Source organism: Chelmon rostratus, chromosome 5 (genome assembly GCF_017976325.1).
Source record: "Chelmon rostratus isolate fCheRos1 chromosome 5, fCheRos1.pri, whole genome shotgun sequence".
Taxonomy (NCBI): Eukaryota; Metazoa; Chordata; class Actinopteri; order Chaetodontiformes; family Chaetodontidae; genus Chelmon; species Chelmon rostratus.
In genome coordinates this window covers 19,937,230-19,956,887 of record NC_055662.1, presented here as the reverse complement: position 1 = coordinate 19,956,887, position 19,658 = coordinate 19,937,230, and the positions used below count along the sequence as shown (strand labels likewise).

Genomic DNA, 19,658 nt, shown 5'->3' with positions numbered 1-19,658 from the left:
CACAAAGTTGCACAAGACTGTGTGTGTGTGTGTGTGTGTGTGTGTGTGCGTGTGTGTGTGTGTGTGTGTGTGTGTGTGTGTGTGTGTTTTTGCTGAGCAGGGAAATCCAGCTGTTCTCACCCAGCCTCCTGGCATCTGTAAGACACACACCGACTCCATCAAGACGAATGGTTCAATTAAATCAAACAACGCATTGAAATCGCAGATTTCTCCATCGAGGATGAAAGAACAGGATTTCAGTGTACTCTGCGGTGTTTCATTTCTTCATCACAGGCCTGTTTGGTATAGAAATAGTCTACTATAGAATGTTGTTCAGCTCGATTCAAAATGCTTTATTCATCCCTCAAGGGACAGTTTGAGGCAAGCGAGTGTGCAAGCACGAATACACGGTAAATTAAAAACATAAACTCTGTTCAGCCAATCATTTTTGAGCTGAACTTCGCCTTGCAATCACTTCTTTTAACCAGCAAATAAAAATAAAAGTTGAAATACTTTCAATGAAAGAGGACTAAAATGTTTTTTTGGTTGGAATGGCTGACTAATGATTGATGATCTATCTATCCTAATGATGAAGTCACTGGTCCGATCTGTTGCCACAGTGAACGGTGGTTGGTCCACGTGGACGGAGTGGTCGGTGTGTAACAGCCGTTGCGGACGGGGCTTCCAGAAACGAACCCGCAGCTGCACCAACCCCGCCCCTCTCAATGGAGGGCTGCCCTGTGACGGACAGGCCATACAGAAACTGCCCTGTACCACTCTGTGCACAGGTAAGTCCTGTTTTGGTGCACTGTATCCACCTCATTTTATCCATACTCTGCACTGGACTAAATCTCTTTCTTCTTTGTGCTATTTTCGTTTTAGCCCCATGTTTCAACCCGTTCTGTCCTGTTCATTTCACTTGCGTTCTTTTTTTCACTCTGTATATGCTATATATGTCCCCATATATGGGGCATAATTGAGGACGTTGGACTTGGTTTCATTTCTCTTCGTTCTCACCAGTATTCTCTCGGCCTCTTTCCCTCTAGTGGACGGTGTGTGGACAGACTGGAGCAAGTGGTCGGCCTGTGGGACGGAGTGTACCCAGTGGAGGAGGAGGGAGTGCAACAACCCAGCACCTAAAAATGGAGGAAAGGACTGCGAGGGGCTGGTTCTCCAGTCTCAGAACTGCACCGACGGACTCTGTATGCAAAGTGAGTTGACGATAATGAATCTTCCAGAGCGAAAGCATTGACACATCTCCTCTAAATGTGTTGAAGTTCCGTCATTTATCATACCTAACCGTGAAAAATGAGTATGCCAATTCGAACAAATGCCTCGTGGTGTCTGCATCAGATGTCAATTGACTTGAAAGTGAATTGACCCCAGATTAGACAGGCCATTGCAGTGGTGATGCATGGTCACATTGTTAGCCAAAGGGCAAGAGCCGTAGTGACTGATGTGTAACATGACGATTGAATTGCTTCACTTAACATAACACCGTAAGTAAATATAGACTCAATAAGCCTTTAAGGACATATGTGAGCAGTAACTAAAAAACTCTTAAAAATATCTGTAATGTCCTCACAGATAGTGTTCCTGAAGATGTTCGAAAATCAGGCTTAAATTTAAAAACTTTGCCTCTTTGTCTCAACATCGATCCAAATATTGACAACTTGTTAGACAAAGCAAGTGTCAGTGGTGCCCAGCAGTAGACTCTGGCAGGCTTTCCAACACGGCTGTGCTGAGATGCTAAAGCTCATTCTCACTGCCGGACACACGTGAAATCATCGCTCAGTGTTCGTTCTCATCTCTCATCTCACTCGTTTATGTGTTTACTCGTCGTTTGGCAGTTTTCTTCTTCTTGCCTTTCTTTATGTTCACTGCTCTTCATCAGTCCTCTCATCTGACTCTGCTCCTGCTGCTCTTTGCATTCAGTCTCTAATTCTGGCTGCCGTCTTTTTTTCCAGCCTCTCAGTCCCTCTGATGTTCTGCCCGTCTCTACCTGCTCCTCTTCCTCTTCCTCTTTTTTTTTGGTGATTTGCTCTTGCTCTGCCTTACACGTGTACATAATTCTTCTGATTTATGGGTGGGTTTCTGAATGTCATCATGACTAACTGTACTTTTCCTACTTTCACTGTCCATTACTCAAGTCAAAAACACCTGTTTTATGAGGAAAGTAATGATACATAATTTATGTGGAATAACCATCCAAAATCCCCCAACAATTTAGTGATTTCTGACACCAGTAAAAAAAAAGGGTGGTCAATTACAAAACCGCATGGAAAATGTGGGTCATAACGAGTCATAGCAGCACAAATATAGCAGCAGCAGTTTTTCCAATGTGGAGGCAATTATATTTGTTGACTTGTAGGAATGGTGCTTGTTACTCCCTGTGCTCAGAGTAATTGGCAGACAAGCATCTGATGTGAAGAGAGAGAGGGAGAAAGGCCTGTTCAGAGTGACGAGAGAGAAGGTGAAGAAAACATAGAACAGTAGTCCATAAGTGCACACACACACACACCCGGACTTGTAACTATGCCATCAATTCTCATTAGTCTTTGTCTTTGCGTAACATGGCATCAAATCTAGAGATTTTTCCTCAATGGCAAGAATGTTTTGTGGGACTTGTCTGCTTCGACTTCGTCTAAGACAGGGGTCTCCAACCTTTACCAGTCAAAGAGCCATTTGGACCAGTTTCCCACAGTAAAGAAAGCACTGGGAGCCGCAAACCTTTTTGACGTTTAAAATAAAATAACGCTGCATATAACGTTTTTTTCCCCTTTATGCAAACAAACTCTAATGTGCTGCATTTCTGAAATCAATGAACGACTGCAGAGAAAACGAAATGACATTTCTGCGTGCAATAAAACATTTTGAACTCGTTGGGTTGAAGTTTACTTTAAAGTAAAATACTCAGTGTCTATTTGAGTCCTTCTTGTATTTATGAAAAAAGTTCGCCACCAAAAATACATCCACCCTCAGCGTGCCATCAGTCTTTTACTGTCGCGTGCAGTCAGCTGTCAACCTGAATAATAAAAGGACTATTTCACTGAACAATGAAAACATATGAATATGTGCTAAATAATAGGCAATTAAAATATTAATCAAACATGGTTAATGTGATTTCTGCTCCTGAACCTCAGCGCTGTGCGCCGTCACCTGCATCTTTACGCAGGATCGTAAGCTGTCATCTGTGAGCGTGCGCGTTGTTTGGTTCAAAACGAACAAACTAAATAAAATTCATTTTAATTAAATGCCCATTAATTATTTTCCGGAGCCGCATCAGAGGGATGAAAGAGCCGCATGTGGCTCCGGAGCCGCGGGTTGCCGACCCCTGGTCTAAGACAACAGCTGAAGTCAATGCAAACACTGCTCATAGACAGGGACATGAAAACAAACCCCCAGTCTTACTACCACCTAAAGGTTAGTAAAAGTTTGGCTGTCTATAACCTCCAGTTTGAGGCTCTCTCATAGTCTTATTCATAAAGACGTTCTGCCATATTTATGTAAATTTTATTCAGACTTATCTCGATGGCGTCTCTCTTGAGATCGAAAGCTGTTTCTCAACAGACTCCTGACAAAAATTGCAAATACATTCAACCAGCGTGAACAGTTATGCCCCTTCAATACAACAAAATTACTTAAAATGACACACGTTGGTCTCTTTTAAGAGAATAAAATAGAATTGTTGCGTGAATCTGCGTAGTCTCATCATATAGAGTGTGAGCTTGTACGTAGTTACTGGTGATTTGACATCTTTCTCATCACGTCATATGTAGTTTGTGTTGTCTGTCTTCACCTCAGTTTTATCTCCGCCTATCGTGGCTTAAAAATACTAGATTTTGAATCTCGGTGAGGCGTTTCTGGTCACGTAAAGGTCAGATAAATTAAATGTTAACAAGCTCGCAGTCAAGACTTCTGTTCAGGAGTATTGTATTTTATCAGCGAGCACAAAGCCTTCAGCCAAGCGACTGTGAGAGGGACTCCTTCGTGCAGCCGGGGGGGGAGTGGATGCTGGCGATGATTTAATAGATGGTCTGTGTCATGAGCAATAGAATAATATTATATAATCCTTCAAAAAGCTTCGCCCGTTGGCCCATTATTGACAGAACTTACTGTATATCCTTACGCAGTGTATTATATTCTGTGTCTGGGGTCTGTCAGGGGGATTCCCTGAGGCCCGTGAGATATGGCCACAGAATCTGGGATAAAACCTAGAGAGGTATAGATTTAGGCTCATTTCCCCTGATTGATTTTCTGTCTTTAAAATAACTCAACAGACATGGTTTCATGTCAGCACTAATGTTTCAGCTGTTTCCTGTAGCATTTACTGGAATCCATGAGCTGTGTGTGTGTGTGTGTGTGTGTGTGTGTGTGTGTGTGCGTGTGCGTGTGCGTGTGCGTGTGTGTGTGCATGCCACGCAGCGTTTTATAGTGTATTTGTGTCCTTCTTCTGTTCGGTTTATGAATGATGGATCTTTTTTGGGGGCTAACATAGTGAAGTTGTTACACATCAGTAAGGCACAAAATGCTTCCTCATTAGGTGCAGAAAACAGTTTTTTTTTCCAATGAAAGCGAACCACATTTCATATTTTTTGCATTGTTTGTGTTTGATGCGTCCCATTTTAAACCTCGTTTAATGAAAAAAGTGGAGCAGCGGTTAGCTGCTGGTGTAAAGGGTTGTGAATGAACAGATAATGTTCTGTCAGCGTGCAGAGGGGGAGTTAATGTTTTAGATAGTGTTCTGTAATTGACTTTGTGCTCAGAAAGCTCTCCACTCTACTATCCCTCTTTCTCTCTCTCTCTCTCTCCACCAACACCTCCCGCCTCTCTATTCATCTCCTCCACCATCTCTCGCTGCCCTTTTTCTAAAGTTGTCCTGTTAAATCCTGAGAGGTAGAAATCCATTCGACCTCATCTCTGCCCTGCGCGGAGTGCCGCTTCTCTTCTTGTGTTTACGTGTTTATCTGGGAGTTACATCTGTGTGTGTGTGTGTGTCTGTGTGTGTTTGTGAGTGTGTGTCTTCCTGTCACAGAAGTTGTAGCTCTTTCAGTTTTTTTTTTTTTCGTTTTCTTTTTTTTTCTTTTTTAAGAGTTGTTTGTGTTGTTTTATATCTTTTGGCCTGTTGACACTTTGCTGACACATTGATCAGGATTCTTGGAGCCGACTCACTCGGCGCTCCACTGTGTCGTCCTTGAGAGCGCGACCTCTCACTCACTACCTACTCTGTGTGTGCATCTGCACTTTTGTGTGAATGTGTGTGTGCGCTACACACGGTAACTGTACCTCCACAGCAAATCAGATCTTCCGTGTGGTCTCTAAAGCCACGGTAATCACTAGATGCAGGCTGTTACGTAACTTAAGCATTGGGGTAGAACACTGAATGGTGTTTGTGTCGTATTATACACAGCGATCAGCAGTGTGAGCAGGTGTTGCAGAGCATCAAGCGAGCCATCTCTCCATTTGAAGCTCCATCCTTCCTGCTTTTCTCTCTTCTCATTGTTGCGTCTAATCACATCACTTTGTCCTGTCGTTTCCTGCTGCTCGTTACCTCTTTCCCGCTCTTTTCTTTTAAATGTCTCGTCCTCATCTTTGCTATCTTTTCTTTGCATAATGCTTGCATTGCCTCTTACCACATAATTTACACCTCATTTTCCTGCCATCGTTGTTTCCGTATTTGTTTGAACAACTGCGTTATAATTGGAACATGGTAAATCTCTGTCATGGCATGTTGCTCCTACTATCATCGCTGACTCACACGTTAATCAGCATGACATTTGCTGGATGCAGTCGTGTAAATGCAGGCGTTCACTGGGTCCATCAGTGCAAGAATAAGAAATCAGATAAAACACTGCTGAAGCATGCTAATTCATGCTAATAACCTCCTTGAATTATATGGTTAAATTACACTAAACTGGACATCCCTGAGCGAGGCATCCCAGCTCACCCGCAGAAACGCCGCGTCATGCTTGCGCAAGAGTGCTACTATATGTTTATATTTGCACATCACCCCATTTAACCTTGTCAGTTTTACTTGCCCTTTGGTGCAGAATCAGTGTGCCTTGTACATCCAGATGGTCTGGCAAGAAGCTTTTAAGCGCACCATGTTGCTCTGTTGCCTTTATCAATTATACACCAGCACTTCAATTATACATCAGTACATCAGCAGTTCATCTATGTCATGGACCTTCTGTCTGCCACGACTAAGTGGATCACTCAGCATGACACAGCAGTAACTGCCTGGCAGACACAGACTTTTTCCTTATTTTTCCTTTAAAGGGGATGGAAAAAGATGTTTGTTTTTTTTTGTTTTCTTTCAGACCTTCTGATATTGATTTGTTGACTAAGACAACAACAGTTAATGTAGGATAGCAGGAAAGAACCAGACTTTGGCATTTTCTGTCGGTGTCCTGTCATGTTTGTTCCATTTTATTTGACTTGTTTGTTTGATTTTGATTGTTGTGTTCCTCTCCCTTCCTCCATCCATTCCACCATCCCCCTTCTATTCCTGTCCCAAGGTTCATTTTTTCAGAAGTCCACTGAGCCCAAAGAAAAGAGTGATTTGGGAATCCCATGTAAGTTGATGTTTTATGTTTTATCATCATCCATTCTCCTTTTGTCTTACCCATCGTAGCATTTTCTCTCTTTGACTGAGCGTTGACATTTGGCTCGCACTTTGTGTTTTATTGTTCCGTGTCGTTTTGAGTTACTTGATGAGAGTTTTGCTCTCTTCTTATGATCTGCTCCCCTGATGGTGCAATCTTTTTGCTGTGCTGATCAAACACAAGTCTTCAAACAAGAGCTTCACCAGTTCTGAAGCTTAATTCTGCTCTCAGACAAAAGAAGTCATGGTAGATTAATCATTTACACCTTCGCTTGTGTGTGTGAAGTAGTGCTTTCAAGGCCTACAGTAAATACTCTTACTAAATTATTCAAAGTGAATGTTTTTATAAATCTACATACATATATATATACAGCTGTAGTTGCAGAATTCCTTCACCATCCTCTTGCTATTAAACAGTAACAGCAGAAACCATAATTTTGGTTTTCCCTCCTTCAAATTACAAGTGAATGCTGCACAAAGCAAAAAAAGAATGCCAGTTACAATACGTAAGACATGAGATCATACAAAAAGAACAGAAACATCATAAACTTAACTTTATGCCTGCAAGTATAATTAACCATCTGTAATACATTTAGTTCATTTCATGTTTTAATACATTGTTTCCACGCATCTTTATATCCTACTTGTCTTGCATAGGAGGTCATCATTTACTATGTAGTGCAGGATCCCAGACCCGGTGTCTTGAATGCACCATAGTGGCGACAGATTCCTTTAATCAACTTGATTCCCTCTTTCTTCCTGTCTGATAGCAGCGAATCGATTCAGCACCAGTTCAATGGATTCGCAATTTGTGAGTTTGTTGCAGCTGTGGTCATTTTGGAGAGTAGCCAGCCAGCTTTGGATCATTGCCAAAATAGGCAATTTGCCTCAGTTCTGAACACTTGCTTTGTGTTTACAAGCATATTGGCTCACTTAGAACTCGATGGGGCACGGTCCAACTGTGGAAACTGAACTGAGTGGAATCTTTGGTTCTACTGACTTGAACCCGTTCTCTTTTGAAGTGTCATCCAAGTGAATGGCTGATGCCGATTCAGATCAGCTTATTGCTAATGCATCATTTGTTGGAGAGAGAAAATCTGAACAAAGCTGCACAGGACCACCTGGCAAGGGCAAGACTTTCTTTGGGAGGAAAGAATGCGACTTAATGAGTAATAAAAGGGTGAGAGAAAAAAACATATTCAGCTGTACCTGCTGTCTTCCGCCATCTCTCTTTCCTTCCAGCTCTTTCACTGCTGCTGGTGGTTCCTCCAAGTGACATAATGAGAGAGATTTACCACAGACTGTTAGAAATACAGAAATTGAGAGGTGCAAGAGGGGAAGGACCTCTGCCATTTATTGTTACCGTGCCTTTTACTTCTCATTGCAGGAGCTCTCGTTTTATCTTCAAAGCAATCTATGAAGCGTTGTAATGACTCTTCATCATCCTGGTGTGTTTGTCCCCGGCCAGATACAGATGTAGAGAGAACTGTGGATGAGATAGAGGCAGCCATTGCTCATTTAACAGATTGTCACTCCGGTTTTAATATTCCAAAATACAGTCAGCACATGAGAACCGGGAGGGTGCATGAGTGGCTTTGAGGCTCACTAATCACCAAGCTGGTCCTGTTTTCGCAGAGTATGACTACATATACAGGCAGGGTATGCCGTGTCATGCTTATATTTATGTCGCCACTCTGCCTGATTCTTCATGTGTATTTCTACGTCAGCTGAGCGCTTAATGCGGCTGAATTAAATGCAGGCTTCAAATCAGATTATACTTCCCGCATAGCTGCGAGTGTGACATAAATTGCATCATCAGGGAACGTCAACACACAGCCCAAACATGTGTGAACATGTGCATGGAGTACATCAGGGCCTTAAGGCACATTACATGCATGCAATATTGACCACCTCCATATCTGGTTGAACATCCAGTAGCTGTGTTAGCAAAATCAGTTATTCTGCATCCACAGCTGTCACTTAAAGGGGCATTATGGAAGATCTGTATGCTCCACTGCAGAACCATGACCGTGGTATATCTGCAGGGAGGTGATATGATATGGTCAATACCGGGCGAGACAGTAGATGTCACATTAGAGTCAGCCATCGTGGTCACACTGCAGTCACAGCGGACTGCTTCCTAAGTCATGACGGTGCTGTGTTTCTTACCGTGCGTGAAGGCTCAAAAGTTTTACCCTCGGGCCAAAAAGCAGCAAATCACAGAACCGCATTTTGTCATTTGCATTTGTACCCCAATTTGTTGACGCGTCTCTTTTCTGAGAATGTGACACAGCTGTTTGTGTCAGTTACACACCAGCTTAGCTCGAGGCGATGAGAAGGGTGGGAGGTGGCTGAGCTGTAGATTTGTGCGCAGGGAGACAGCTTCTGGCAGTATTCTGTGATTCATATGTGTGGCCTGCAGACACTGAAAGAGGTCATAACGTTCCTTTCAGTTGGAAAAAAACAATTTGCATTGAAAGGTTGGTATTCGGTCCATTCATTAAATTGCACTGTATTACAGGGTTGCTGCAGAATGCATGAGATCTAATGACTTTATTTACAGAGCTGTTTGTAGTCATGGAAATACACCTTCTGGCTTTAGTGACTCCAGAATGGTTCCGTATTTTATTCCCTGGCACCAACAATCGTCAAGTTTTTTTTCCATCCCTACTGTAGAAGATAAGGCACATTTGCAAATGACTGCTCGCTTCCTCTCCCCGGCTGTCTCTCTTCCGCTCATCCCTGCCAGTTACTTAGAGCGGATGTGCCTGCCAGGAGTGCAGTATGGGTGCTGTTTGCATGTTTGTGCCAAGCGAGATCAAAAAGGCTGTTGAATGAGTTTCAAGTAGTGATTGTCCACAGCTCCGCTTTGGATGCAGATCACAGAGAAGATAGAGACGAGCTAAGCTGAGTTATCCTTGTTTCTCCCTTCTTTAAATCCTCTCCGCGGCAGATTGGACAGACTTTGAGAATGACAAAAAGCTCAGCCAATCAATAGACAGCGATCCATGCTGACTGAGGGTGAGCCGGGCCTTCTGTTCCGCTAGCCTGTGTGTGTAATCAACTCTGTGTGTGTGTGTGTGTGTGTGTGTGTGTGTGTGTGTGTGTGTGTGTGTGTGTGTGTCATGTCTGAAATTTCCTGAGCCCACAAATGTTTATTAGTCACACACACACGGCACACACATACGGTTACCAACTGTATGTGACCAAACTCACAGATTTTTTTAGATAAAGTTTTGCCAGCTACAATGCCCACTATTTTTGGACACAGTGAGGCACAGCATCAGTCAGTCCACACACACACACACACACTAGCTCAGACTGTACGCTCCAAAACAAACTGAATTTGGCATGTGCACGGTAAACACTGGCAAAATAATGTCGGTTTCACCACCGAAAACCATTTGGCTTTGATCACACACACACACTCAGACACAACACAAACACACTATTCAATCTTGCTCAAGTGAGGTAGAACTCTTGTGCAAAACTGTGACAAATTGCGGTGAATTCTTGCCACGAGAAGACGGAAAGATGGTACGTTGTCAAAAATATAACACGTTTTCTAGCCGCCCTGAGCACACTTCACCATCACATTCCCCAATGGCGAACACCAAGACCTCTTCCTGAGCCAAGAATCTATTTACATTTTAATTTCAAATTTCCAGTCAGTAAAAGACTGATGTTGATACTCAAGAGTGCCTTGGCCAGTGGTACATGCACACACAGGCGTTCAAACGCACACACATGCATGTATGTGATTGGGAATGCACAAACATTTTTGCCTAAAGATGCTGGCATACCAGTATCAAGTGAAAAAAGGAGCCTGTCAGCGCTGTATCGCACCTGAGCTGTTGTTGAAACTGTGATCGACAGTTGCCTATGGGAGTAAAGATGTTCTTCAAAGGGCAGTCTCTCATATGCGCACACACACACACACACACACACACACACACACACACCACAGCCTTCTTGTCAGCTGTCTGCAAATAGTCTGAATTGAACTCTGATAGATCAATAAGATCATTCTGAGGCTCTTTCATGATGCATGTGTGTGTGTCTTTGTCTTTCCTGCATTTTTTCAGAAGTGTGTATGTATGATGTGTGCGTGTGTGTGTGTGTGTGTGTGTCCTGACCTTTTCAGCAGAACATTCTCCTATAGAGAGCTGTCAGGTAGGTCGTTTATTCAATTCCGGTGTGTCCACTGAAAAGCACATATTTTTAATCTAAATCCAATTTAGCCCGGCTTGCAGGTGAACGCTTCAAACATGAAACTGTGTGTGAGGTGCAAAGGAGGAAAAGCACAGGAGACAGTTGACTTGCGGATAAAAGTTGACATGGACGCGTGTACGTATGTGTGCATGTCTGCCCACGCGTTCATCGTGAGTGTCAGCTCCTGAGAATGAACATAGGTGTGTGCACCTATCAGTTCTTAGTCAGGCCGTGCTCCTTCCTCATTCTATCACTGCCGATTTTGTCATCCTGGCTTCACGGAGCACAGCCTCGGGCCTCGCTTACGTACGCACGGAGGTCCAAACGCATTATTCATTCATCTGGCTTTGGTCAAAAGTGCACACCCATGTTCAGTCCCTTTTTCAGCCCCCATCTTGTCAGAAAAAGATCCTTGCCTTTTATGCAAGGCTGTCCAACAACAAGAGAACATCAGATTTCAAGAATAGGCAGTTTTCAAAGCAGCAGCTCTGCAGAAGCTGAATGAAATGAAAGATGCAAGGCGCAGACGCGTGCACAGAGAGGGCTTCAGTGTTCTAGAGGACCTGCTGGAAATTGGTGCCATTTTCTTACTTTTTTTCAATTCAAAAAATGTCATCGAGAGCAAAGAGGAAGGATGAAGGCATTTTCAAGATGAAGCTCAAATGAGAGGTCAATCCATCGAGGAAAATTTACAGTTCTTTCAGATGAGTGATCAGTTTTAAAGAATAATGATATTTGAGCTGAATTTTTCATGGTTTGTAATGGATTCTGGGAATTCAGTGACCCAGAACATCCCTCAAGTCTCTCTTACAATTATTTTTTGTTTCTAATTGCGATTTCAGTCTATTTCCTTGACACCAGTAATTTTAGAATGACTCAGAAGCACCGTTTGTAAATTATTTTGCTCAGTTTAGTCTAGATTGTGATGCTAACTTGTCAGCTCCAAGCAACAATGGAAATTTAGGATAGAAGAGGAAACAGATAATGGGCAAATAGTGAAAATTTAAAGGGAAGAAGAAAATATTTGGTATCCTGCGGTTTATATGTAGGTTAGTCAGGCAGGTAGAAGCTCTGATGGGACATGTTGCTTCATTCATCTACAAATCAAACGCGTGGAGGCAGAGAGACAGCGGGAGTCGGAGAGAGAGGTGAGAGTTGTTGAGGGAGAGAAAGATCTGAGAGAGATGGGATATAAACTGATAGACAGTCAAGAAAGGATGTTTAAGCCCACTGGTATAAGACACGTTACGTTCTGCAAACACACACACACACACACATCGAGAACACAGCACGCCATAGCCTAGTTAACTTATCCCAAAGTGTCCCTGAACCCTTTATAGGAAAACAGAATTGGAAAAAAAAGCAAGTTTAGAAGTCATATTTTTTTATGGCTGCCTGGCATCCCACTTTTCTGAAGTTATAGACCTTCAAGTTAAAGTAGAAACAAGATAAAGATTCCCTAAATAGATGAGGATGATGATGATCATAATTAAGATCAGGGAGTTGGTACTTAAGAGGATTATCCAATTCTATTCCCCCTTGGCAAGGACCTTGATAACAGGGCAACTTTGTGCAGCAGTGTAGTTGGGCATTAGGGATTTTACGGCAATCTTTTTAACATTATCAAAAGGAAATTGGTAACTGCATTTGACAGAACCCGTAGGGGTTAAACTGTGGAGGTTTAAAGGCGCTCTCTAAGTCTGAGTTAAATGCGATGAACAGATATTTGGCAGCGATTTGAGCTTCTTTAACAAACCCCCACAGTGTCATAAAGTTTTGAGGAAGGAGTGCAAACTCTTAAACACGGATCAGGGTTTGTAAATATGAATGATATGAATGTTTCATATCCTCTTCTTTATGTGACACACTGGGCATTTTCATGTGTTTGAAGTTAAACCAGAGATCAATGTAAGGCAGCTGTGGTGAAGTTTAGGATATTACTGCAGTTTAGTTTAGGAGTTTAAGGCTCATCATTATTATTATTATTGATTTACCTGCCAGATATGCTCTCTATTTATCAATTAGATGTGCAGAAAAGAATAGTTTGGAAAAAAGAATAAAAGATTGGGGGAAAATAGTTGATTCTTATATAAGTACTACTATGATGAACAATCTTTGTGTTTATTGTGCAACCATCAGCCGTGTCACAATGGCTTGACAATAAGCATCATTTTTCTGCTTCTTGGACAAGGTGTCCACAGATATTTGGCTTATCGCAGTCTGAGACTTAATTATCAGGGACATGCTTCACCCTCATGTGCTCGGCTCCCCAGAGACCCGAGAAAGTGGCTCATGGCTCCCTCAAGTGGTGAACGAGTAACTAACACCATCAGGACTGACCTCTCCTCTGTGATTGTGCGCTCTGTGTGTGTGAATCATGCTCTGGCGTATGTCGGCGTGAATGTTTGCGAGTCCCATCAATGACTTCTTTCGTGAATAATCGAGTTCGTGCTTTCTGAACTTGTTCTGTTTGCGACAACAGCAAATCCTTTAGCGAGTGACTTGGGCTGTTTGCAGCTAAAAGCCTGTTATCTGCCTCTCAACTTTAAGGGCGGATTAAAAGGAGCATTCCTATACTTTTCTGTCTTCTTCCTAATAGCTGCAGACAAATCCCCTCCCACTAGCTACAGAGGACATGATTATACAAGGAGTGCTTTAAGTGTGAGGCTGCTCCAAAAACTTTTGCAGGCACTTTCATGTTAAGTATGTAGAGTTGTTTGTTTGGCTGCTTTGAAGTTCAAGTGCATTTCTGCTCTCGTCTGCCCTGTTTTCCTCCTCTTTGCCGTTATCACCTCTTTCCTCTGTCTCCTCTCCTCTCCTTGCTCATTGTGCCCTTCCTCTCATCTTTCCCACTTCCTACTTCTCTCTTTTTTTCTTCTATTCTCTCCATTTCACTTCCCCCTCTCCCCTCCTCTCAGCTTATTCGCAGATCTGTCTCCTCTTTTCCTCTCTTTTCTCTCTCCGCTGATTGGCTTTCCCCCCTATCACTTCCTCAGCATCCCTCCCCCTGCACTCCTCCTGTCCTCACTTCTTCATTGTGGCTCATGCCTTTAACCATCCCCATCACCCCTCTGTTAAAATGTTCCTAGTCCCTTCCTCTGCTTTAAAATGTGGATCATGACTGACAGTTCCACCGTTGTTCCCACTGCAGCACCGTTAACGCCTCAGCCAGATTGGAAAAAGCATGTTAGGACCCTTGTAAAATAATTAACAGCCTTATTAAGTTTTAAGAGTTGGTGCCGTTCTTTTATTTTTTTATGAAAGGTGTCTCTCTCTACCTGTCTAGGCAAATTGTCATATTGCACAAGCTGGAGGGCTATTTGAAAGTTTCATTTGAAATGGAACCTATAGAGATTGTCCTTTGAGTCTGATCGCCGCTCTGAGGTAAAAGTGAAATTGTCCAACACAAATTAAGAATGACAGAGAGCCATGTTCATTTCATTTGAAGCCTGCTGCACAGTTCTTCTCCTACCTAAAAAAACTGCTTTATTATCTGCCACTGCCCTGATGTTCCTTAGGAATTATCATTGTTGTAGCTGTTTATTGCTGCTCGTTGTCTCTGACACACATTTCCTCTTAAGCAGATCTTTTGGACGGCCTCGCTTCATGCCTAATAATATCTATGATCGTGTCTTTCTTTTTCTCTGTGTCCCCTCCAGCTGCTCCGAGTACAGATGATGTGGCGCTGTACGTGGGCATCGTCATCGCAGTCATTATGTGCCTGGTCATCTCCGTCATCGTGGCGCTCTTTGTGTACCGCAAGACGCACCGTGACTTTGACTCGGACATCATCGACACCTCGGCGCTAAATGGGGGCTTCCAGTCTGTTAACATCAAAACTGCCAGATCAGGTAAGGAACGTTACAGGAAAACAGACGAGAACTGTATAATCGTCCTCAAGGAGAAGCACTGACACTTGATTTAAAGGGCTGAATTTCAGGGGGTGTTGGGGAGGAAATGCAAGATTACTTCTGCTGAAAACAGGTGAATACAAAATAAAGGTGAAAGCAGTTTGCATAGAATGCACAAAATCAAGTAAAAGGCAGCATTTTAAGTTCTTAACTTTTAAAAATATTTAGGTGCAGTGATCTTTGTAAACATAATTGAACACAATACTTTTTTTCAGAATGAGCTCAGGATCAAATAAAATATAAAAAAAGTGTAAAAAAAACAACTCAGTTACAGTTTTCACTCCTCCTGCGCTGTTTTATCATGGACTATGGCATTGAGATACAGGGATTGTCATTCAGGAGTTCATGTGCTTCAGGTCCTGAATGGCCTTCTAGACGCTTCATGGAGGACCTGCAGGAAGGTCAGAGTACAGTCTGCCACAAAACAGCAACCCCAGGACTCACAGAACACTCAGGCTGCTGGAATAGTGGCTGTTGAGGGGGACTTTTTTTCCACTCTACAAATTTAATGTTCCTCTTGCTTATTGAGCAGAATGATAGACACACAGGTAGCTGGATAGATGGATAGATACAGGATGCAGAATAACAAATGTGACCGTGGCTCTTTGGAGTGATGGTACCTGGTCTGTCTGCTTTGAGGCTTTGATGCTACCATTTAGTTCCTCTCTCCCGGCCAGTAAATCTCTGCTGGTCCGAATTCGTCTCTGTCTCCACCGGCGACCACTCTCCTCCATCAAGGAGTCTCTCTCTGTCATTCTCCTCCTCCGTCTCACTCTTTCTTTCTCTCCCTTCTCCATCAGCACATTCAGGTCAATCACATTCCTGTTTATCTGCATCCTCCTCTCCTCATCTCCGTCTCCTCCATCCTGTCTCTGTCTGTCCCGTCGCGGTGACTCCTACCACAACGGACGCTCCCTCCCTGTTTGTCTTCCTGTTAAAGTGGAGCCATCTTCAACTCTCCTCTGTCTGCATGTCTGTTGTTTCTTCCTCTCTCGCCATCTTCGGGAAACAACCACACGCTTGCACACCAGCGTGCGTGCATTTGATCCAGCTTGCTGGAAATGTCAGGATTGGACAGAGAATGTGGATGAATCAGGTATCAGTCACTGGGTGCCATGAACTTCCTATAAGAGTGGTGGTAGGTGGTAAAAAACAGTCACCTTGAAATCTCAGAAATGCATCCACGTAGGCACATATGCGAGCAGCCGTGCACTCCCACAGATTTAGATTGGGTGCTACTGAATTAAAATAGTTGATGACAAAAGCATTGCTCATGCTGGTACTCGTCATGCTTGATAAATAGCACCTGATAGTCTCCATTTGGCCAGCATGGAATTGCACATTAGCAAGGGGGGGTTACACCTTGACACACCTTTAGCAGGATGCTAGCTTGCTGTATGTGATCTGTGGTCAGCAGTGGGTGGACGATTGATATTCACATCATGGTTTACAGTAAAAACAGGAAAGTGAGGTCAGAAAGGATGCAAATGGGTAAGCAGCAAACTAAAATAATTGTGTGTGTGTGTGTGTGTGTGTGTGTGTGTGTGTGTGTGTGTGTGTGTGTGTGTGTGTGTGTGTGTGTGTGTGTGTGTGTGTGTGTGTGTGTGTGTGTGTGTGTGTGTGTGTGTGCGCAGGGTGAATGCCTTTGCATGAGTGTAGATTGGGTGACATTTTATCAGGAAAGCATTAGGATGCTTGTCACTCTGTGCTGAGGGACCATCTCCGATTACTATTAATGAAGAATTATGTCCCTCTCTCTCTGACTTTCTCTCTCCCCCACACCCCCTGCCCTCTCTCTCTCTCTCTCTCTCTCTCTCTCTCTCTCTCTCTCTCTCTCTCCATCTCTCTCTCTCTGTCGCTCTGTGGCTTTCCGTTCGTTGTTAATTAAATTTCAGCAGGGATGATTTGGCAGGAATACCCGCTGGCTTTAAGGGTAAACAGCCTGGTGATAGAGAGGGGAAGAGAGTGATAGGTGACAGATGTGTGTGTGTCTCTGTGTGTGTGTGGTTGGTGGTCGGGGGGGGGTGATAATGAGGGATTTTAAAATTAAAATGGATGGGCTTGTGAAGGGAATGACAGGATTTCAGGCTCTGCGCCCCCAAAAATAGAGCCTGGTGCGAACAAATGTGGAATTTGTTCTTAGGAGGTAACTGACCTTCCTGTGATCCTAATCCCAATTCAAAATCTTGGATATTTGTTGGATTTTCTGATGTGAAGGAGTTGTTTATGTAAGTGTACAGTACACGTTGGTGTTTTTCTGCTATTTGACTAAATTGCGTAAACCTGAAAAGCTGCAAAGCGAGCTACACGAGTGACTGAGCTTGTTGCATTACAGGGTTCGGCTGGAGCACATTCGCTTGATTCGCTTGGGTAAAGTAAATCCTATGCAGGAGTTAATGTTTGTTGATATTGCCAAATGCATTATTGTTTTTGCAATCAGTAGCACTTGGCTGCAGCATCTTTCCAATTACCGAGAAGGAAGTGAGGCTACCATTCTGGCCGATAGAACGAACTGAAGTCAATTCATTGTTGTTAGAACATTGCTAATAATTTCACTGCAGAAGGTTTTTAGCGGCTGCAGTGTGTGTAGGAAGTATCTCATCACACCCACCGCATTGTTTGCTTCAGGAAGGTTGTTCGTGTGTCAAAAAAATGGAGGTAGAAGGTTGCAGTTGAATCTTCAAATGAAAATCAACACACTGTAAACAGCGCTTGAATATTAAATGCACATGCATTAGCATACTGTACTTATTAGCAATCATCATGTTCCTGCAGTTGCCCCTGGCTTGCACCTACCCCCCATGATGAGCGCAGAAGGTAATCTCAGAGAGATTTACCTGTCCGGCCCCACTGACATCATGTAATCCCCACATGCTGTTTGTGGAGTGTCTGTTTTGTGTGTGTTATTGGTATGCGAGAAACCATGTGTGGGTGCTTTTGTGTTTTGCTTTGCAGATGTGTTTTTATTTACGTCAGCGCTGGTATTTGTGTGTGTGTGTGTGTGTGTGTGTGTGTGTGTGTGTGTGTGTGTGTGTGTGTGCGTGTGTGTTTTAAGTGGGGCACTTGAGTGTTTACTTGCAGTACATGAAAGGTGTCAAGATTCCAGCATTAGCATCAGCTGTGACGAGTGGAGAAAGCACAGCGTAAAACATCTGCTGCACACACACAGTAACTGGTAGAATCAATCAAATCACATCCAGCCCAGCGCTGGGGAGAGTTTTGTTTTCTTTCAATTAGCGATCCCATTCAGAGCTTCGAAATTATTTATTAGATAACTTGGTTTTGTTTAAAGCAAGGCTGTAAATTGAGTCAGAAGAAATAACACATTTGTAAATGGGGTTTCGCTGCCACAGGCTCACTTGATGTGGTGTGAGCAGCCGCTTACTGTGGCAAACTTTAAACAGCTGCTGACTTTATGGCTTTGAATTCTGTTACACTACATTTCAGCATGCCACGGATAAACATGATGTCTTTCAGCGTGTGACTCAAGAGAATCTCAGCATCATTGTCCTGTAATTACCACTTGTGGCCACAGTGGCCGCTGTTTAGCAACAGTCTTGCTTTAAGCTTGCTTGAAAAATGTGGATTGACGAGGCTGACATTGGGTTGCCAACTGGCTTTAAGGTTTGCTTCAGTGTTGCACATTGCATATTATCTCGCCTATTCTATTCTAAATAAACTGCTATATTTCTGTGCATTTTAGAACAGCGTACATACAATATAACAGGATGAGTTCCAAGTGACTGAGCCCCAAGAGATCAGTCTTAACAATTGTCAGTGTCAATTAACATCATTATATTTAGTGGTAAATGTGCGCAGCAGGTTTTGTCAGTCAGATTTGAAGCGGGACACAGTGAGCATTTTAAAAATAGACAGTGATGTGTTTAAAGTGTGACAGCTTCTTTGATTGTGTGGGTGAAGCCAGAGTCGCTGACAACGTTTTGAAGAGCTTAAAGGATGGCATGGAGCTCTGCTGTTCTGTTATTATACACTATAAAGTGAGGTCAGCTTTGAAACCACTGAGTTTGTGTGTGTGTGTGTGTGTGTGTGTGTGTGTGTGTGTGTGTGTGTGTGTGTGTGTGTGTGTGTGTGTGTGGGTGGGTGGGTGGGTGGGTGCAGCAGTCATGACTAGCCCTTGATCCAGGTCATGCCCCTGTGCACTGCAATGTATCATAGAGACACTGATACCTTATCAGCAGCCTTGCCTGCTCTCGTCTTACTCCCCTTATTCCTGCTCGCTGATCTCCAGGTTCCCAGCATTTGTCCCACATTACAGCCCACATGTTCTGCAGTGTATACTGTTAAGGATGCATTTTTTCTCTCTGTGTCAGACATCATTTTCTCTGACCTCCCTCTGCTGTAAAAATCCTGGAAACTTGACTGGAGCTATTCATGTTGTATTTTCTCACATTAATTTTCCTCCTCTCTCTCTCTCTCTCTCTCGCTTTCACATCCTCCCTCTAGCTGATCTACTGACAGCTCCTCCTGACTTGACAAATGCAGCTGCCATGTATCGTGGACCGGTGTATGCCCTCCACGATGTTTCAGATAAAATCCCAATGACCAACTCTCCTCTCCTGGATCCTCTCCCCAACCTGAAGATCAAAGTCTACAACTCATCTGGTCTGGTAACACCGCAGGATGACCTCGGAGGAGACTTCACATCCAAGCTGTCTCCTAAGGTAATATAATGAACGCATCATTCGCTCTAATGTCGGTGTCTTTCATTCTCTTTAACGATTTCGCTTGTGCTGTATAATATTCCGCATGAGCACAGTCGGATTTTGCAATATTTTCTCCTGAAGGGAGGTCACGCTGCAGAAACTCACAGCAGCTACTGTATTCCCAGTCACATAAATACAAAACCAAACACCATTAGTATACATGCGGCTTCAGTGCCCCAGTTTCCTCCCTCTGCTCTGTCAAATACATGGCATGCATGCCAGAGTCAG

The 19,658-nt window shown here is 43.3% G+C and overlaps 1 protein-coding gene across 2 annotated transcripts in view; it reads left to right on the top strand.

Annotated features, from left to right (window-relative positions):
* The window catches only part of LOC121607285 (netrin receptor UNC5C-like), a 182,393-nt gene that overhangs the window by 143,898 nt on the left and 18,837 nt on the right, over positions 1 to 19,658 (top strand). The window contains exons 6-10 of one of the 2 annotated variants that reach the window (XM_041938017.1): positions 600 to 767; positions 1,026 to 1,190; positions 6,498 to 6,554; positions 14,455 to 14,646; positions 19,171 to 19,388. In XM_041938017.1, the coding sequence (XP_041793951.1) occupies positions 600 to 767; positions 1,026 to 1,190; positions 6,498 to 6,554; positions 14,455 to 14,646; positions 19,171 to 19,388 (800 nt within the window). The remainder of the gene's footprint in view (positions 1 to 599; positions 768 to 1,025; positions 1,191 to 6,497; positions 6,555 to 14,454; positions 14,647 to 19,170; positions 19,389 to 19,658) is intronic. The other variant, XM_041938018.1, reaches the window with a different exon arrangement.